At 44.6% G+C, this 22893-nt stretch overlaps 1 protein-coding gene across 1 annotated transcript in view; it reads right to left on the bottom strand.

Annotated features, from left to right (window-relative positions):
• Nucleotides 1–22893, bottom strand: part of LOC308080875 (histone deacetylase 4-like) — a 93602-nt gene that overhangs the window by 47546 nt on the left and 23163 nt on the right. The window contains 2 exon segments of the mRNA XM_080422924.1: nucleotides 5307–5710; nucleotides 21863–21931. Coding sequence (XP_080279050.1) covers nucleotides 5307–5710; nucleotides 21863–21931 — 473 coding nt within the window.

Consider the following 22893-nt stretch of genomic DNA (forward strand, 5'->3'; position numbering starts at 1 on the left):
AGAGTTTTCTAAGAAAAAAAAAACCCCAGACAAACCCCATCATCCACTGTTGTGTTGTATTGGTGTCGATAGAACACTGAATCAGGTGAGATTCCATTTTTATGCCCTTGAGGGGTTTCGTTTCACTTGATATTTTGTCTTTTTGTGCAAATAATAAATTTAAAGAAACTTAAACACTGTTGCTGCGCTTCAGGCTTTAAGTGGCGCTCTGTGCTGCGGGGAAAGGAGTGAAAAAACAAAGTGTTTCGATTTCACATTACCTCATGACGACTCTTTCTCCCAGGCCTTATTTACTGTCCCTTCTAAAACATCACTAATTCATTACCTTTGAGCTGTTAAAACTTTACACACACATACCGCTACGGGTCTCTTAAAAGTCGCCATCTGGAATAATTAAGTCCGACAGCTGTGTGAGGCGATACAATGAAAACCTTTGTGGTCCGATACAGTGTTTTGGCCACGAGCTGTGGCTTTTAAATAAAACATAAGCCCGCGAGAGATGAGACTGCAGGGGCTGCTGCTGTACTGTACCTGCAGCGTGCCACTTTTATCTCTCCATAACCACTTAAACCCTATATACTTCACTGACCAGAGTCCCCTACGGGTCTATCCTTGACCCCCCCCCCCAAATTCTTTCCCCATCTAAATCACTTCGCTGAAAATAGCCGATCTACAAGTTTGCAACGTATCGGAACGCAACGTCGTAGTGTTGGCTGATATTAACTGAACCATATGCAGATACCACCATGTCCTGACAGAAGCTTTTGATAGCCCCTCGAAAACGAGATGATTAATCTCAAGAGGGTTCATCTGATTCCTGACGATACATTTCAATACAAGGTTATAGAACAATGGTTCTCGATATGGACCAGGTGTGTGTCCTTGAGGGTTTAAATGATTGACAGTCAGAAACCAAATGGACCCTTACGGGTCTGTAACGCTAAGGTTCCATTTGTACACTCTCAGTCTTGAATTAACTCAGATTTAAAAATCAGTTCAAATGTGGGGTGGGTCTGTGGCCTAATGCATATCAAACTGGGGGCCTTGAAATGAACACGGGTGAGAATCACTGGACCAAAAACCACGTTAGAAGCCCAGGAACAAGATAATGAATGACCATCACTCTCTCCTCCCTGCATCATGACTCTCAACGGGCCCGTTGACCCGAGGTGGTTGCTGGCCAACATTTGAAGCCTGTGGTCGTCTTGGGAAGCTCTCAGGTGTGAATGTCAGTAACTATGCGACTGAGGCAGGCCATTGCTCAAACAGCGCGCGGCCACTCGGCGAAGCCTTCGCAGGTTAAATAAAGATTTAGAAATAAAAGACACTCTGTACGTGCAATCAGCCTGCTGCCACATAACGGCACTCACTCTTCCCCGTGCCAAGACGCGAGCGGTCGATAATATGATCCGCCCGCTTACGGCGCACTATCACTGAGCGCCCAATGACAATATTTGATCCATTTAATTGGACGTAATTTCGCCCCGGCGTTCATAATCGCCTTGTGAGGGGGTTTTATGCACCCCCTAATAGCTGTTCGGTCGCTGGGACATGCGCTCGTGTTTACCGCTATGGTTTCGAACCAGCCGGTGCATAAATTAGCGGCACGAAGGTGAGTGGGAGGTGAGCGGGTTCGTGAGAAAAACGGGGCGCTGATGAGCGAACTTTGGCCCGCGTCCAGGATTTAGCCTCGCTCGTTCTGCCTTTCAATTAGGAGCGAGAACTTTTGGATAGAGTGTGTGTGTGTGCGTTGGGGGGCCAGAACTGTCAACAGATGTTCCCTCTTATTAATACTCTACACTTCAATATGGGTGAGGTGTGTGTGTGTGTGTGTGTGTGTGTGTGTGTGTGTGTGTGTGTGTGTGTGTGTGTGTGCGTGTGCGTGCACTTCAGGTGCGTGCTCGCACATGCATTAAAGTAGAGCACAAGCGTGTGTAAATAAAGCAAGTGTGTGAATGTGCCCGTGTGTGCTGTATGCGTTTGTGCAAGCGTGCATGTCCACATACGAGTGTGTGCATGTGTTTATGTGCATGTGTGCATGTACACACAAACTGAAAATGAACATATGTGTGCTCGCGTGTGTGTGTGTTTGCATGCATGAGTTCAAGTGTGTGTGTGTGTGTGTGTGTGTGTGTGTGTGTGTGTGTGTGTGTGTGTGTGTGTGTGTGTGTGTGTGTGTTTGTGCGTGTGTGCATGTGCGCGCGTGTGTATACTGTACGCTTACATACTGTAAAGGAGCATGTGTCTGTCTGTGTGTGCATGCATGAGTTCAAGTGTGTGTGTGCGCTTGCATACTGTAAATGAGTATGCATGAGTTCAAGTGTGTGTGTGTGTGTGTGTGTGTGTGTGTGTGTGTGTGTGTGTGTGTGTGTGTGTGTATGGCAAATGCATATGTTTGAGTGTGTGTACGTACGTACGCCTTCGTGTATTCATAAGTCTGAGTGTGTGTGTGTGTACACTGGCTGTGAATGGGTCTGATTGAGGCAGGTCCTCCCTGGCCAGTGTGTGCGTCACTGGCAGCAACCTGAGGGGTCCTCCAGCCCCACCACACACACACACACACACACACACACACACACACACACACACACACACACACACACACACACACACACACACACACACACACACACACACACACACACACACACACACACACACACACACCTCACTCGTCTTGAAGCCCTTCTGTCTATTGAACACTATCCAGTGATATGAAACTAGAAAGATCAGAGATAGATACTGTAGATACTGTAGATACTGTAGATACTGTAGATACTGTAGATCTACAGACAGACAGACAGACAGACAGACAGACAGACAGACAGACAGACAGACAGACAGACAGACAGACAGACAGACAGACAGACAGATGATGTGATCAACAAAGTCTTACGTGAGAATCAAACCCACGTCTGCAGGAGTCTGTAGACACAACTCTGCGGATGGGAAATGAATTTTCCCAAAAAGCCTTTGCTGCTGTATATTTGCGGTGTAATTTAATCAAAAGGGGGGGGGGGTGCAACAAAAAAGAAAGAGTGGTATCGACTGCTGCAATTCCTTAAAAGCAAGAGGATGTGTGGTTTGTTTTAATCAAAAGGAGGGAAAGATGGTTCCAGACGCTCTCCAAAACAAAACAACATTCTCAGAGGGCCTTATGGTTCCATTTGGTTCCATTTGTACACTTGCAGTTAACCACATGAACCCTTTGCGTCCCTATTCTGGCCATGCCCTCATAGGCAACATTCGTCTACCTAATATTAGTCGGCTGTTCTCTGCAAAGAGATTTGGTGCAGAGGGGAAAAAAGGAGGGGAACCAAGTATAGACCCCTGGGGGACCCCGATCAACGAAGTATAAGGTTAAAGAATGGATTGTACTGTATAGATTTAATGCATCAAAACCTTTCCTTCCAACATCAATCCATGTGTGCTTTATGTCAGTGACTCTCAAAGTGGGGTCCAGTGACCCCCAGGGGTCCTTGAGGGCATTCCAGAGGGTCCCCAGCAGAAATTGCGATGCGGTGTGTGAACTTGTAGATTGACAAAGAAATCGACACAAAATATTTGCAGATAGGGGTGCAAGGCCAAATACATTAATGAGATCCTTGACATTAAAAGGTTTTTAGAAGTACTGCCTAATGTGATTTTAAACTATTTACATTTAAATGATGTTGCTTGCGATGCCCAAAATACCAATCTCACTAACTGCACCGCTTTAGTGCTGTGCTAGATGAGACATTCTGAAAAAGCAATAAAAACTACTAAAGCTAGCAAACAAACCAGCAAAACTGACAGTCTAAAAACATCCGATCCTCTCAGGATGCACTGTAAAATTCTCAGTGCTCATTTAACGTGTAAAAAATAGACTTTACGACATTACGAGTCCATTTCGGTCTATAGTCTCAGATCAATGTGGTTCAATTTTCAAACACACACAGAGATAAATTAAAACTGCGACCCAGAACTTATTTTAACCCATTCAAACCGGGAACGCATCTGTGTAACCACTTTGACCATTATTTATACTTTGGCTATTCAAAAATAGCAGATATACAAGCTCATAGGGCGGCACCGAGTGCTGTGCTATGAGCTTGTAGATCTGCTATTTTTGAAAAATCTTTAGAAGAGGATTTTAGAAGACATTTGTAGATGCGTTCCCGGATTTAATGGGCTGATGAATATAAGGTTTTTAACCAATCTGTATGGTAGAGTACGTTAATACAATAACTAGCACATCTGCAGTGGTTGGAGCGGGGGGGGGGCTCCCTACTATTCCATTGAGAAATTTTAATCCTGGCGTTGGGTAGGACACCTACTGGCTGACAAGTAATACTACCTGAAGCTCACGAGCGCAATATCCTGGCCAAGCAGGTGATTTCTTCTTGGATGAGTGGTAAGACACCCCACAGGTTCGAATCCCGGGGAGGACATAGAACTTACCAATGTACACACAGGTTTGTATTACTATACTTCAACATCAATCAACCTTTTAGGAGGGTGAGTTTATGAATGCCATTTTTTTTTTGCCATTTTAACCCTAACCCCAAAGCTGAAAAAAGCAGATCTAAAAGCTCATGTCTATTTTCAGGCCACCAGCGTGCCACTAAAGAATGAATCAGGCGTAACTCTCACCCTAGCCTCTAAATGTCTAACCCCAGCCTGAATCTTTTCCTAATCGTTAAGCCTAAACCCCCAAATATTTTTTCTTGTGAAGACAAGGAAAACGGTCCTCACAACGTCTATTTCCGAAATTCTATTATACTTGTGGGGACATCTGGCCTAAGCACTAGGGATGTGACAGTTAAATGGTTAACCGAAATGTGTGTCACTAACCGTTTAGGACTAAATTAACCAAGATTAAGTCATGTAAAACATGACACACAAAATATTAACAGAATATTAATGGAATAAATCACTTAAATATAATCTATAATTGTTATACATTATTGCTATATTGTCATACAATATTTTCCAATACCCAATACAAAAAATGTGGAGTGAAGAAAACGGCCGCACAGAATGAGATACAGACCAAATTCTAAAGGTTACACGTTTACAACGAAAAGGTCCAAATGCCCATCCCTTTTATTTTTAGATACTTTTTTGGGCCTTTTATGCCTTTATTGATAGAATTTTGTGGAGACCGACAGGAAACAGGGAGAGAGAGACGGGGAGTGACACACAGCAAAGGTCGTCGGGAACGGGACTCGAACCCGCATTAGAGCCTAAGTGCCCGGACCGGTAGGCCAGCGGTCCTGGCCTCAAATGCCCATCCCTAACAAGTACACACACACACACACACTCACCTTGATGTGTTCCTGGAGCTGGGCCTCGTGTTGCCGTGACAGTTGCTCATGCTGCCGCTGGAACTCGGCGATGAGGATCTGCCGTTGGATCTGTTGCTTCTGCTTCAGCGTGAGCAGCTCCTGCTGCAGCTGCTGCTCTCTGCCCGACGACGGGGCCACGCCCCCTCCCGGACCAATGCCGCCACCCCCGCCCCCGCCCTGGCCCACCCCCGGCCCAGAGCCGGGCTGCTGGCCGGACGGGGACAGCGAGGACAGCTGGTGCTGATGCTGGTGCTGATGCTGATGCTGATGCTGATGATGATGATGCTGCTGCTGCTGCTGCTGGTGGTGGTGATGGTCCACTCTGAGGTCCATGGGGATGGCTGCTGGAGGCAGACGAAGAGGAAGAGCAGAGCTGATGTCCACTGAGGAGAGAGAGATGGAGAGAGATAGAGAGAGGGAGGATGGAGAAGGGACAGAGGGGAAAGAGACAGAGGAAAGAAATAAAGAGTGACATGGAGAGAGAGAAAAGAGAGGCATGGAAAGACAGAGAAGAGAGGCGTGAGAGAGAGAGAGAGAGAGAGAGAGAGAGAGAGAGAGAGAGAGAGAGAGAGAGAGAGAGAGAGAGAGAGAGAGAGAGAGAGAGAGAGAGAGAGAGAGAGAGAGAGAGAGAGAGAAGGGGGGGCATGGAGAGTCGAAGAAGGACAGGAAAAATAGAGACGGGAGAGAGATGAGAAAGGCAGATGGAAGGAGGAAAAAAGAGAGGGAGATAAAGATATGAGATTTGAGATGGAGAGAGAGAAAGGAGAGATGGAAAGCAAGAGTGAGAGGGGAAGGAGAAGGCCAGATGAAAGAGAGAGAGAGGGGCAGGGGGAGAAAGAGAGAGTAAAGACAGAGAGAATTCAAAAAAGAGAGAGAGAAGGGAGAGGGGTTAGAACGGTTAAGGGCCAAGATCAAAGGTCATGTGTGCACTACCACTTAATTTAGCCAGAATTACAAGGACACCAGGTGAATGAAGTTAATGTCCTGGCAGGATGGAAGACCCGGCAGTACCAATAGTCCTGCGGATCCGGGTTTGGAACCTGTGATTATGCTGGTGGTTTTTCGTAGACTGCTGGTACCAGCAGGTGAATGTGCCTAAATCAGAACATGACTTCAAGCTTCTCTGTACTCAGTAACACATACAAGTAGGAAGAAGTGCTTGATTGGTACAATGAACGCACAGGACGTCAGCTTGCAGACAACACACAACATGAAGTGAGGAAAATGCTAAATAAGCAGTGCAATACCGTTTTAGCCCTAAAACAGCCTGATGAACAGCGAGAACAGAACCTGCATAAATGCCGGTTAAAAAAAAAACGGTCCTCACAAAGATGCCAAAACACACACAGACACACACAAACACTCTTATCAGCACGCACAAGTCTCCTCACTGTACTGGCAGACCAGACTCCAGAATCTAACTGGATTCTATAATTCAAACATGGAAGCTGGCAGCATCTGACAAAGATTGCATTGAACCGAGCTGGTGCAAAACCTTCCAGACTGGCCAGCCACCCACAAATCACTACACAGGAAGCCTTCCAATCATGCGGCTTCCTCCCCATTAAATCTGAATAAATAGGAGGCGATTGGCTGATTATTTATCTACATGTTTGCAGAGAGCACGGTGCTAGCCAGAGATGCTTGCTTGGAACTTTGTGTTAATGAAGAGGCAAACACAGAGTCATCATTGGCCTATTTTAGTGCTAGATACACACACACACACACACACACGCACACACACACACACACACGCACACACACACACAAATAACTAGTTTGTACATGCAAAGCAAGTGCTATCCACAGTCAAATTTGCACTTAGCCGCCACCAGTTAGCATCAAATACAAGGTACTTATTAGCACATCTGCAAACAGAACAAACGCGTCACAGAGCCCCACATGGATCGATTGCTGCACTCCCTCTTTCCTCTTTCACAAGGATGCTCACTCAGAGTCACTATGAATGGAAATGTATGTTCTATACATTTATTTCTATGGTGGATACGCTCTCTCCCTCTTTCTCTCTCTCACACACACACACACGAGTCATTGGTGACTAGATAGAAATAGAAAAGCGCTTAAAACCATGTCAAATGCATTTCATGACATGTAATATTTCTATGTCCCTTTGATATAAAGATTTTGGGGCATTTTTCATTTGACTAGATGATGAGACCGTACAAGCCGAGGTGAAGAAACATAAAGCACAGCAACCACATGGGAACGTCTCCTCTTCCTGCTAACATCTCCCTAGCCAATTATAGTCATTTAGCATGATTAACATGCTGCCCCCCCCCCCCCCCCCAGCTCCCAGGTTTGCAGGTGAGGCCCCGGCCTACACACACACACACACACACACACACACACACACACACACACACACACACACACACACACACACACACACACACACACACACACACACACACACACACACAGCAGGTTGGGAGAAAGAAAACATGCAACAAGTCCTTTAGGATGGAGGTCACACAGGGAATGATGATGACAATACATTATATAACACCGTCATCATGTGATGAGCACCCGTTCACACACACCTGTGTCGTTACCGTGCCTGTTCACATCATGCCACATGTTCCCCGTCATTGTGGGATTATTTTCCTTTAACGTTGTTTCCCCAAGTCTTTCAGTCTGTGTTTACCAGTGGTGTAAAGTACATTTACCCAAGTACTGTACTTGAGGTACTTTTACTTTACTGGAGTATTTCCAATTTTCAATACTTCTAATTTTACTCCATTACATCGCTGAGGAAAATATTGTACTTTTAAAATTATTTGATAACTTTAGTTACTAGTTAGATATACATTATTATTATAAAACATACATAAACCACTTCAGCCCTATTTTATACATAGGCTATTTGAAAATAGCCGATGTACGAGCTCACAACACGTCGCATCGCGGCGCGTTGTGAACTTGTAGATCTGCTATTTTCAAACATTTAATACTTTCACTTTTGGTACTTTAAGTATATTCTGATGCCAATACTTTTGTACTTTTACTAAAGTAACATTTTGAACACAGGCCTTTTACTTGTAACAGAGTATTTTTACATTGTGGTATTGCTACTTTTACTTAAGTAAAATATCTGAGTACTTCTTCCACCAGTGGGATAACATTTCTACCACTCATCCCAAGAGGCAGTCCCTGCTTGGCTAGGGCAGATGAGCTTCAGGCACTACTACTTGTCAACTAGTAGGTGTCCTACCCCGCGCATGGGTCTCAGTGCAAGAGTGGGGAGACCAGCTCCAAGTTCCACCCACTGGCAGATGTACAAGTTATATTGTATTAACATACTCCATGGTTAAAATAAAGATTTATTCATTTAAATAAGTTCTGGATTGCATTTAATTTAACTCTGACAGAATACAAATGGACTCGATCAAGCGCTACATTCTATCAGCCGCAGCCAATGTGTGCCGTACGGACATAATTGTGCAATGCAATTACTCATTTTACCAAAGTTACATTTATGCAAGGCGAGGCACTCTCGGAGATACAAATGAATACATTAACACTGGGGATTTTTTACTGTGCAGCATTGCCAATGGTCGTTGAATAATGGCACTAAACTGTATTATGTTGAATATCCAAGAGCGCGGAGAATATCCATTTCATGACCTATTCGGTCATGAAATGCTGTATTTTACATGTTTTGTGATGCATCATCATTATTCTCTCCACCAGGCCCATGTCACCAAAAAAAAAAGCTTTACAAAACTACTACATTAATGTTTGCATGATAAAAAACAACGCCTTACCAATACCAATCATATCACTCCAGTTGGCTGATCTTTACACTTGACTGTCAGAGAATTGAAAATGTCAATGTTTTTTTTAAATACTACTGTTGGTTTTATAAAATATTTTTTATTTATTTGTTGTGTTGTATGGACTCTATGGACCCCCCTGTGTGTCTGGAATAAAGTTTGAATTTAATTGAATAAAGCATTGAATGGTTTAGGGCCAAAATGCATTTCTGATCTTGAGCTACAACATACATCATGAACCATCTATTCTTGTCCTGTCATCTGGGACAGGGCTGCTTTCTGTCCCCAGAATCAGAACTAAACATGTAGAAGGCAGCACGCAGTGTTCACTTATTATGCACTACATACTGTATCTGGAACTAACTCCCCAAAAACTGCAGGTCTGCTGCAACTCTTGTTTTTTTACATCAAAGCTGAAAACCTTTCCGTTTGCCGCTGCCTTAAAATGAGATTTCTGATAAATTTATTGTGCTGATCTGTTATTTTATCATCTTATTTTTCAGTTTTATGTCAACTTATTTCCTGTTCTTTTGACGCTTTAACAACAATATTTCATCATATATAAATGTCCTTCAATAATGTGTTCCTTTTGTGTCTAAATGTTCTTAACGTTTTTTTGTAAAGCACTTAGAATGTCCTTGTTGTTGAAATGTGCTATACAAATAAACCTGCCTTGCCTTGCTATGATTTGGCTTTGCTAAAATGAGTAATTACATTGCACAACTGTGTCCGTACGGCGTGCTTTGGCTGCAGTTGATAGAATATAGCGCTTGATCGAGTGTAAATACAGCACCAAATATCCTGCATAGTCCATCCTTGTCATTTGGTAAGTCCTATGCAGGCAGAAGGCTGCGCCTCATAAACCAAACAGCAACTTCTAAGGACATGCGACCGGAAAATAAAATGCATTCTGATTTTAAGGCCACTCGGGTTACTGATATCTTTTTTTGGCCACTGGTAAAGTCTCTTGTGTACTGTATTTCTGGGGTCTTGCCCATCGTGTCTCCCCTGCAGTGCTGTGCCATCAGCCGCTATAGCTTCAGCCTTTCCCTGTGAGCTCGGCAGTGCAGCTCAGCAAAGGCTGCAAGGTTGGCAGGTCAACGTCACACACTGGCTGCATGAGTCCATTACAAAGCTCTCGCAACTCAATTAGTATATTTTGAACCGTTAGCTTGGCCATTTATCTATTTACGTCCAGATACTACCGCATACAGGGCCACTGCTGAACAAAATGTTCTTGCCCACGCTATTCTGAGTTACTCTCACAAACACCCACAGACATAGACGGACACACACACACACACACACACACACACACACACACACACACACACACACACACACACACACACACACACACACACACACACACACACACACACACACACACACACACACACACACACACACACACACACACACACACACACACACACACTTACGGCATCCCTGTCCCCATTGCTGCTAATTGCTAACTGTACACAATATGAGAGAGAGATTGAGACAAAGACTTCCTATAGCATCCCTGGCCCCAACAGTAGTAATTACGGACAAAATCATACCCGAGTGAGAGATGGGGAGCCTATAGCCTCTTGTCACCAGCAGTGCTAATTGGTAAATAATACACATACACAATAAGAACAGGCAGACGAGAGAGATGGAGCATAGAGAGAGAGACAGGGAGAGAGAGAGACAGGGAGAGAGAGAGACAGGGAGAGAGAGAGACAGGGAGAGAGAGAGAGAGAGAGAGAGATAGAGAAGGGCGCTAGCCCTGCCGCTGTGGGCCACCTACCCATCAGTGCTGTGTGCCTCTCTCTCTTAGCAGCCTCTCTGCAGCCCAGACCACAGTGTTCCTGCTGCTGCTATGGTCTGTCTGTCAGTGTGTTTAGTGGTAATGCTGCTGGTGCGATCCTGCTGCTATGGTCTGTCAGTGTGTTTAGTGGTAATGCTGGTGTGATCCGTTTGCTGACTGTCTTCCGGCTGCTCTGCCTCCTCTCTCTCTCTCTCTCTCTCTCTCTCTCTCTCTCTCTCGAAGACACTTTTTGCTCCCTGTGTCCCTCCGCCCCTCTCTGTTCAAACCTGATGGCTGTCCCTCCCCACTCTCTATCTCCCTCTCTCCCTTTCTCTACCTCCATATTCTTCTTTCTCCCTCCCTTCCTCTCTCTCTCTCTCTCTGTCTGTTCCTCCTCCCACCTTCCCTCGTTTGCCCAGTGATGACATCACAGGGCAGTCTCAGGCATGCTGCCTGTTTATTCTGCAGTCTCCTGCTTTTCCAGGAACCATCACGCACGCACACACACACACACACACACGCACACACACGCACACACACGCTCGCTCGCTCGCACGTACACACACTTTACAACTCTCCCTCTCAGCCCTGCTGTTCACTCTGTCTCTCTGCCTCTATTTGACTTGTGCCATGTAGATGTGCGACTGACTCGTCCGTCACTTTAAGCGCAGTGCATCCTCGTTGCTTTCCCTCTCTTGCTCTCCCTGCATTCCACCTCTTTTAGCCGTCTTCATTGCTTCCCCTCCTCTCTCTCCCTCTCCATCAGTCTCTTCCTCTCTCTCCCTCTCTCTCGATCGGTCTCTCCCTCTCTCCCTCTCGATCAGTCTCTCTCTCTCCACACCCCCTCCCTCTTGATTGCCCCCCCCTTCTGTCTCCCTCTCTCGTGCGGTTTACTACCGTGCGCTCAAATTCCTGGCCTGGAATTTGACTACATTTCCCAAACAAATAAAACCGCAAAATGGTTTCAGGTGAAAGCTGAAGGAGGACTTTCCCCTCACAGTGGCTGGAGGGACGATTTCAAAAGACGGGGAACGACCTCTGTGTGTCAAGTTGTTTACGGTTTCATAACACTTCATCCTTGGGGTTTATTATTTAATCATTGTGGCATCTAGCCTATGTTCAATGTCATACGTACCAGTGTTTGACTCAAGCTCTTCGTTTTTCTTTCTTTCTTTTTACCATACAGATTAGTTAGTTAGTTAGCTTGTGTATCCATACATCATAATCAATATCTATTCTGTACTACCTAATAAATCATAATCAACCTCTGCATTATCTAGTAATAAATCATTAAGTATCTATGTGCTACCATCAAATCAATTGGAAATGCCTCAAAATCAATCCAGTGAATTTAAATCAAAGTCAGGTACCTTACAAGAACTGTGTCAGCCAGAAATATGCAACAGCCGGCTTTTGAAGAGGCATTTCTGGCCTTCTGAGAGACCGTCCTAGTGACCACTTGGCAAAGATAAACTCTTTGATATCTGTCCATCTCTGTATACAAGTGGTGACGTCAAACACATATCTCAGTTTACTGATACACGCGGGATAGGGAACTATATGGAGGCACTCAGAGCAAACCAAAACAAAGACAAAATCTCCAGGACTCACGTATATAGAAGTTGCTCTTACGCAACAGACAGTCGTATGTCTATCACACACAGAGATCAGAAGACTACCATGAGCTTTTCCAGACACTGCTTTCTTTTCCTTTCCTTTTTTATCCCATTAACTTTGGCATCCCTATTTTTGCAGAGAAAATATTCAAAATCTGGCCACATTTTTCAAGATGTTAAAAAAATTGCAGATCTGCAAGCTCACAACGCCTCGCAACGGCTATCTTCGTATAAAATAGTGCTTAAAATGTAGTGGGCTCAGGCACGTCGACGAATACTAATGGATATTAAGGACTTCGGTTGTGAGACTTACTTATATTCACACATATATTTATAGCTGATAGAATGCCCATTCAAACGCCACTCAGCGCCTCGTCCCACTGCTGGCATTTCTAGTATAGCGAAAAAACTTGACACTCCCGCAATTCAAAACATACGCTGCTGCGCTCAGGAAAATTAAAATAAAAAAAACGCCTTGGTGGACACAGCTGTTGCTGCTACTATGACACCTGAATTTCCCCGCAAGGAACACTTGAGGTGTGAACACAAGTGTTTATGTTATCTTACTGGGCCCAAAGGGCTTGAGCCCCAGCCCTTTCCCCTCAGAGACAAAAAGTGACATATTTTGAATGGTGTTAATTGCATTTTATTTTATTTATTCTTTTTTTTATTTCATTCAAGGGAGAAAAAGAAAACTCGGCACTCCAACCCGCCATTGATTCCCCCCCCCCCCACCTCTTCTATAAACGGTTTTGTCTCAGTCTATCAACGTCAAATCTTTAGACAATCTGATGCCATCTCATCATGAAAAGCACCGCATCCCCCCAGCCCCAATTCTGTAATTTATATCACTCAGGTCGGCACTGTTTTAATTAACAAACCACCATTAAACAACAATTACTTTTCATGTTATATTTGTAAAAAAAAAGAACTATTAAGTAGGTCAGTAGGACTTGCCATCTTCATGCTGTAATTATGTCATCATAATCTCCATCATGCAGGACAACTTCTGAAGAATAAAGGTTTCAATCAACCAATCAATCAATCCATTTTAATTGGGAAAATACTAGCAGCATCAACAATGCTAGAAGAGGAAAATACACCGGTCTCCAATGAAAGGTAAAATACATCTTTCTCACCTACCTGTGTGTGTGTATAAGTAGTAGGTGTGTTATGTGTTATTTTGTGTGTGAAATTGTAAATCGGCAAATCGGCAATTTTCACTAATAGAGGACAAGGTACCCTCACATCTAGTAGCCTCAATATAGGCTATATACCGTACTATTATTACAATTATTATGGTCATACAGACACACACACACACACACACACACACACACACACACACACACACACACACACACACACACACACACACACACACACACACACACACTTTGCATGTGCAAAAGTCCAGTGATGTTTTGTTGCGTGGTCCCATGGCTGTTTTGTTTAGAGAACAACAGAGCACGGTGAAACCTGAAGTTGTGTCCGTGATGTTATTGTTCCATGTCCACCATATGTTTGCACATTACACCATAAACTGCCATTGATTTGAAAGTCCGTCCGGCCGTGTTGTTGTGTTGTTGTTTCTCCGTTAACAGTGTGTGTGCGTAGTGACACACTACGCTACTGTGTGTCACCACAGTGATGGGACGTTCATGACCGATTCGTTGCAAATGCTTCTATTCGGTCTCCGGCGTGAACGTAAACGAACCAGTGCACTTCCTGAAACTGTTAGGTTCAGACTTTCGTTCATGCCCCCGTCCCCCTCCCCCCTTCCACAGGACGGGGCCCTGTGCGCGTAAGAGCCCTTTCGGGGCGCCGTAATATGCGTGACGATAGAGAGTGGTGCACTACTGAGCCAAAATATGTCCCAAAGAACGCTTACACATGTATACTGAACAATTAAAAGTACACGATCCAAAGGCTACAGCCAGGATCGATTTTTAGGCTAAATGTGTAGGACATTGGACACGTGGTCTGCTAGAACACACAGTAGCTTCAACATAGCAGAAACAAAGAGTCCTACACAAACTCCGCCCCTTTGCAGATAACCCGGAAGTCCACCCACTAGGCAAATTGAATATAGGATTAAACAGGGCTTAAGTGGTTAATTCAACAATTTTTTTTTTGTAAGTTTGGGTTCTGGGGAGATACCATACTTCTCTTTTGGGTCTCAGGCTAAAACGTTTGGGAAACACTGTTCTAGATAGATTGACGGACAGACTGTAGGAAAGTGGAGCGCTGAACAGAGGAAGGATGAAACAAGAGAGAAAGCTTCCAACAGGTGGCATCATGTGGCTCCAGGCGTTCTGAACAACCACAGCATCACAGGTGCGTGATTTGAAACGTCGTTTTGACTCGACCGACAGCTCTACTTGGAAAGATTAGAGAACAACAAGGATAGTTTACTGACGGGGTGGCTTTGTGGCGTCACAGCGACTTGTCAAGCTGAAGGTGTTTCTTTTTGTTTTCCGTTAAAAGTGTAACACACTTACATTCTGAATGCCGACTGAAGTCTGCAAAAGGAAACGTGTGATCTTTTAGTTGTAGGACAGTACGTCTAACCGGCAGGCCGTCCTGTTCCTCTTATTCATTGACATTTGTTTGTGATTGATGTATGCAGCTACCCTCCCTGCCCTGTCCGTTAATCTGTTATTCAAAAGTCTGATTCCAGTAAATAAAGAGATATATAAAAAACATATTGAATGACATTGGCACATAAATATCATACTAACACTAAGATCATTGCCCAGATCAATGTCCACGCTGTCCCCCTGACCAGGGCTGGGCGATAGGACTTCAAATCAATATCAGGATTATTTCAAACTTTTGCCTCGGTTACGAATAATAAACGATACAAAAAGTGAAAATAGCCGATCTACAAGCTCACAATGCGTGCAAGCTTGTAGATCGGCTATTTTCACAATTTTTGTACATCATTGTACAAAGAAGTAGAATACAAGGTTGTGGTTATTCAGACTAATCACTATATTATAACTTTATAATAAAGTTATATGGAATTTGTTAGATAAAACAAAAAAAAGTATTGTATTGTAAAACATTTGGACGTTTTTAATTCATGAAAAATTGTGCATTTTTTTGGAAATGTTTTTGAAAATGATTTGAAATAATAATTAAAAAGAAAATGTAGGAAACAAAATATTTCAATATTTACATGTGACCCATAAAAATGTGTCCGCGGCCCATAAAATGGGTCCCGACCCAGTGTTTGGGAAACAGTGGATTAACCTACATGAGCGAGATTAAGTCAGTTATGGGTTAAAAAATGTCGGTTTCGATATATTTTGGATTAATTACCCGGCCCTTCCTCTGACACACCTTCAGAATGCACCTGACCTGACGCTCCAACCCTGCTCGCGTCTTGCCTACTCCACGGGGGGGGGCCCACATGTACAACCTCCTTTCTACTCCCGTCATTCCTCCCTCCCTCCCTACCTTCGGTCTCCCCCCTGCAACAAATCATGGTGTGCTTACGACCCCTCGGGTGCAACTACACACAACACTTCTGGCTCCCAAGTGGCGATCTATTTATACCAGATGACAACGGGAGCCGACATCTCTGATTTGGGGATCGGTTCCGCTGAGTTGATGTCCCGTGGTCTGATGGCCCGAGCCTGGCGCTCGTTAGGCCTAATAGATGTCTTGCTGTGCTGAACGGAGCAGTGCGGAGCAGCCTCGGTAAAAAACAGTACTGGGATTTGTTTATTTTCTTATGCCGAGAGATAGCAAGATAAAAGCTATTCTGTACAGGGGAGTGGCATACGAGAGGGAGATAGAGAGAGGGGGGCAACAAGTAGCACATCTGTTGGTGGCAGAAAATAGCAGCGGCTAGCTTGGCGAGTGGTCTCATCCACTTCATTTCTGCAGGGGACAACATGCACGGGACAGGTGCACATGATCCTACTGTTTGTTAGTGCTGCTTGCTGAATCTCCAAGGAGCGATGGTGAAATACTTTGCTCCAATGCAAGAAAATCACTCTGAATTATTATTATTTTGTTTATTGATCGCAGGCTTTTGAGTAGAGGACAACGGGCACCGCAAGCTGCTGAATGTGACACTGGAGGACAGACAGAGGAGCTGAGAGAAGAGAAAGGAGAGAGATAGGCGAGGGGAGGGGGTGGGGGGGGTAGGGAGAATGAGGGCGCAAGGGTGGGACGTGTCTAGGTGCGGCGAGCCTCTCTGTTCCAAAACATGCTCCGGCTTGTCCTCGCCGGCCCAGTTGACGTCATCCACCAGACTGCATCCATGCAGCTTCAGGAGGGGAGGGGAGGAGAGGGAAGGGGAGGGGAAGGGAGGAAGGGACGAGACAGGGTGAAGGAGAGGGCTTGGATTTAAGATGCGAGACGGGGAGACGAGAGGGACACGGGAAGACGAGAGATGGGCGCATGATATGCAGAGTTCCACCTCAGCCCGCTGACCCGCAGAAGTTTCGGCAGAGGCGGCGGCGCAGAGGAAGGCCCTGGTGCATTATGTTAAATATGTTGCCGGGTATTAAAAATAGAAAACAACAGGGAATTAAGCGGAGCTGAAAATAGTATGGCCTGTTCTGCCTCCTTTGACTGTCATGCTAGACTGACTCCATGCAAGAAAACGCCTTCAGGGGCGGTACTGGTACATGGCCGGTTTAGCGCGTCGACCACATGAGTGCAAACGTCCCCTAGCTCAATTCCAGTTGATCTATGTTACTGGCAAACAAAATTGACAAAAAAATTATAAAAACAAAATCGTAAGTAAACAACAACAACATATCTTTACTGCGTGACCTGTCTGGTCTATTTTCTTGGTTCTCTCAGAAGGCCTTCCCACTCTTTGAAGGTCTAGCATGTCACCTCATTGCCTGTGCTGAAGGACAAGAGCATAAATTAATGAGTAGGAGAAAATAACATATGCTATTTTAACACCTTTTTCTTTTTTTTTCCCAAAGCACCTGAAAGCACCACGAGTGGCACGTATATTTTTAGTATGAATGACCCCGGAGGGAATTGAACCCCGCCACCTGGCAGTGTTAAGTGCCTTGCCATTGAGTCACCCAGAGAGGAGAGTGGGGTCCTCTTGCGGAAGGCAGATAAAACACCCCCCGAGCCAAACCACACACACACCATTTTGGGTTACCAGGTCACGGCATAGTCGACATGAACGACAAAGAAAAGGAGAGTCAGTCAAAACAGACAGTTTTTGTTTTGGTCAAACTTCAGCAGACGACTCCTGCTTTGGGTAAAACCAAAGTCATGCGTTTAGCTTGGCTGTGAAGTGCAAACAACAAACGCCAAACCACAGGCAGGTGACCAGGTGTGGCCACCACAGGGTTTGCGTCCAGAAAGGACGGAACCGCGGCGTCAGGTCGGCATTTAAATGACATTAGGCTGAGGTCACAGCGGGGATGTCGACAGACAACATGTAAATGATGAACTGCACCTGATTGCAGGAAGTTTACCCAGACATTTCTTGCCTGTGTGCACAGTGCTCTAGGGCTGCAGGAGTGCTAGTTTTTTAACTGCACACTACAGTTTAATTTCTACAATTGACGTTGAACGTTGGCAACTTGGCATTACTGGCAATACTGAAATATTGGATTTAATTTAGAATGACCGCTGAGGTTGAAAGTAAGTGAAAGCAAATTCCAAAATTAATTGAGATGAACAATTATCAATTATTATTTCATCTAATAATCATTCATTAACAGTTGTGATCACAGCGATACAATAACAGCAATTAACCTACTGTTTTACCCATTATCGCACATCCATAGATGGTTTGTTTTAGGGCCAGACCAATATATCGGTCGGGCCGATATGTGAACTATTATTTGACTTTTTTGACGACAGTATCAGTAATTATGCAGCCAATTAATTTTTAACTGCTTTCAACTTGGCATCCCTATTTTGGGCACGTCATAATAGGAGAAAATGTGTTAAAATGTTCAAAAACTGCTGATCTACAAGCTCACAACACGTCACGTTAGAACGCATTTTGAGCGTAGATTTTAGCTATTTTTGAACATTTTTGAATAGGTCTTGAGGTTAAATAAAAGGTTATTTGTGTTTTTAATGTCAATGTTCTCAAATTCAAATGTCAATCTTTGTTTGTTTCTTTCCTTCAGAAGGAGAATATCACAAAGACACAAAGAGGATTTGCAAAAAGGAATAACTGAGTGTGTCCAACACCAGATTTCAAGAATATCTGATGAAGCTGCTCTTGTGTATTTTCAATATTTTATCAGGTTGCCAGAGGCGTGCAGAAAATAGACCCGCCACTATGCTCTCTCTCACACACACACACACACACACACACACACACACACACACACACACACACACACACACACACACACACACACACACACACACACACACACACACACACACACACACACACACACACACACACACACACACACACACACACACACCTCCCTGCCTGGGCAACCAACACAAGCGGACATGTGCAGTAAGGCTGGACAATATCAAATGAAATATTGCAATATCTTTGACCGAATGCCTCTATCGAGCACATCGAATTTTTGGAGAAAAGATCTTTAGTAATGTCTAATAATGACAGTACAGCCTAATGTGTTCAGAACATCACTTCACTGTAATGCAGCATTCAATACCAGGAAGAAACTATATTTAAGCTATATCGCCATATTACGATCTCAGACGATCTTGTATCAATATTATATCTATTTAAACGAGACCAACTTTCAGCTCTACAAAGTAAAATCCTCAGTATTCATTTGTCTATTTGTAACTGTAAATCGGAGTTAAACTAACACGGAGGATTGTACGTTGTACAAGGTGCAAGATGGTGTGTGTGTGTGTGTGTGTGTGTGTGTGTGTGTGTGTGTGTGTGTGTGTGTGTGTGTGTGAGAGAGACAGAGAAAGAAGATCAGTGGAAGAAGAGTGCATTATTGCTGTTGTAATACTGTACTCTGTTAATCGAAAACGCCAAGTTGTATTTCTAAGGTAAAACAGTCAAAACGCACAGAACTGTTTACGCAGGCTCATTATACAATTAGGCTATGCATAATGCATTCATTACATCACACACTGGATTCCCTTTCAGAATACCTCAGCTACAGTCCTCTCTCTCTCTCTCTCTCTCTCTCTCTCTCTCTCTCTCTCTCTCTCTCTCTTTCTCTATGATTCTCTCTCACTAATTGTGTCCATCTCTTTCCTCTCTGCAACCCTCCTTGTTTTCTCGTCGCCCTGCTTAACACTTCCATCGTTAACGACTTTATCGCCTCTCGTTAGCGTCCCCCCGTTGTCATCGGATGTACCTAGAGCTATATTAACCCATTCAGTCCGGGAACGCATCTGTGTCATTTTTAGATTTATTTTTCTTCTTCAAAAATAGCAGATACACAAGCTCATAGAGTGCCGCGCTATGAGCATGTAGATCTGCTATTTTGGAAAAATCTTGAAAATGTGTGCAAATCTTTGAATATATATATTTTCAAAGGCAACATTTGTAACTTAAATCTTTGCTTCTGGGGGGGGGGGTCCCTGGAACAAAACATTATGAGATGGGGGTCCGCGGCCAAATACATGTCTAAAAATGTTTTCTAAATCCTAGCAGTATGTTGCTATATCAGTGGTGCTCCAACTTTTCCATGTCAAGGACCCCCAAAATGATATGTATTTGGCCGCGGACCCCCATCTCAAAATATGTTGTTCCAGGGACACATTTTTCACACAAAAAAAAAAATAGCAGATCTACAAGCTCATAGCGCGGCACGCTATGAGCTTGTAGATCTGCAATTTTTGAACAGCCTAAAGAAATCTTAAGATGACACAGATGCCTTCCCGGTCTTAATGGGTTAAGATAACGCTCAGTGAGGGTGTGATTGTGTCAGAGGGAGAGAGCCACAATAATATACCTCACAGCAGTGGTTCTCCACATTTACTGTTATCAGGGCCTACTTGAAAAATATTGAAAGTATTCACGGGGCCCACCCCTCTGACCACTTAACACGGCAGGCTGTTAAGTGGTTAACTCAACAATGTATTTACTGTATTTATATTAATGGTCCATCAATCGACTGTGTTCCACCTTGGATCAATTGGAACTAGTTCTTATTTATTGGTATCACTTTTTTATATTAATGTTATATTATCATTACGATCTTAAGTGTTTTGCCAATTATTTTGGGGGGGGGTCCACTTACAATATCCTCACGGCCCACCCAGTGGGGCCCCCCGGCCCAAGGGTTGATAATCACTGCCTTACAGGCCCGACGGCGACGCATCCTTTTTTTCAATATTCCCGCTCCCCACGGTACAGAGAGAGGAAGTGACTCAACCAAACTCATTGGTTTTGGGGACGACCAAACTGTATCAGGGAATACGCGCCGAATAGGTTTCTTCCACTTTATACTGCTTAGTATTTTTTCAGAGGGCCTTCCTCTGGAGTGTTCTGAAAGGTCTCCTATCTAAGGCCTCTACAGTGTGATTACGGTCATGGGAGCTGGCTCCCATTCAACGCAAGTGCAATGGTAAAAAACGAATAAGAAAAGTCTCTTGCGCTTGCGTTTATCTAACGAGCAAAAGCCAAATCACGGTAATTCCCAAAACCCATTAAGGCCTGAGTTCCGATTCTACAAATGTCTGAGGTTCCGATTCTACAAATGTCTTCTAAATCCTATAACAGTTTTTTGAAAAACATATGTTGTTATATCAGAGGTTTTCAAACTTTTTCACGTCAAGGACCTCCAAAATTATATGTATTTGGACCCCCATCTCAAAATATTTTGTTCCAGGGACCCCCAGAAGCAAAGTTTGAGTAAAAAATGTTTGCTTAAAAAATATGTATATTCAAAGATTTGCACAAATTTTCACGATTTTTCAAAAATAGCAGAACTACAAGCTCATAGCGCGGCTTGTATATCTGCTATTTTCGATCAGCCAAAGTATAAAATAATGGTTTATGTGGTTACACAGATTGCGTTCCCGGTTTTAATGGGTAAAAAAAAAGGCCTGCAGCCATTCTGGTCTAAAAAACAAACAAATCACCTTCCTCAATTAGATGATGCAGAGTGACATAGGACACATCCAATGAGGTGTGGGCTCAGACTCAGATCCACAAGCTTGGGTTGACAGAAACACACATGCGCATGACATACAAACACGCATACGAGCACCCACACACACACACACACACACACACACACACACACACACACACACACACACACACACACACACACACACACACACACACACACACACACACACACACACACACACACACACACACACACACGCACACACACACACACACACACACACACACACACCTCCCTGTCTTACCTGTCGGGATGTGGTTGAGCGCCGATGTCTTCAGCACCTCCAGGGGCTGCTCCTTGGCCAGGAGTCCCTCTGTGGGAGAGAGTGAACACTCCGCTTCAAATATGGTCCGCAACATTAAGACAGACCTTCACGCAACTCAATACCCCACGAAGAAAAGAAAAAAGGACCCCCCAAAAAAAAAAACTCAACAAAGCCGGGCCAGCCAATAAGAGTCCAAACCAGGGGCTTCGGGTCATCCGCAAGTCGCTACCATCAACGGAGCTAAACCGCGATTCATGGCTGCTGACAGGACACACTGTGCCCGGCTAAACTGCAGAGGTCCTGGGCTGCACGGCGGTCGCAGGTGGGGCCCCGGGATGAGGCTTGATGTCCGCGGAAAACGGCAAAACAGCGAGGGGAGCGGCCTTTAATCGGCATGTAGTTCCCTCGTCTTCGCCTGTACGAGTTCAGCGCGCGCAAGAGAGAGAGAGAGAGAGAGAGAGAGAGAGAGAGAGAGAGAGAGAGAGAGAGAGAGGCGAGGGGGGATGTACTGATACCGACTGTGCTCAGCACAGCAAATGTGGCTGGCAGGAACGGGGAGTGAGCGAAGGAGAAGGAGAGAGAGAGAGAGAGAGAGAAAGAGAGCGAGAGAGAAGGGGAGGGGGAGGGATGGGGTGGGGGGTGTGGAGACGAAGAGGAGGAGGGGGGGTGAGATAAAAATAGCTCACCCTTTTGTGTATAGCAGCACATGCAGAGCACGCACACACACACACACACACACACAGGCAGGCACAGCACAGACTCAAAGACACAACGCGGTTGCCATGCTCGTCTCTCTCTCTCGTGTGTGTGTGCATCATGCAGCGTGTGCATGCATGTGTGTGTGACTGCGGCCGTGTGTGTGTGTGTGTGTGTGTGTGTGTGTGTGTGTGTGTGTGTGTGTGTGTGTGTGTGTGTGTGTGTGTGTGTGTGTGTGTGCGGGCGTGCACGCAAGTGTGTAGGCTGTAATTATAGTGGCGACATGAAAAGGCTTTTGTAGTTGCCGAGTCCAG

This window comes from Gymnoscopelus braueri, assembly GCF_963280865.1.
Source record: "Gymnoscopelus braueri genome assembly, chromosome: 24".
NCBI lineage: Eukaryota > Metazoa > Chordata > Actinopteri > Myctophiformes > Myctophidae > Gymnoscopelus > Gymnoscopelus braueri.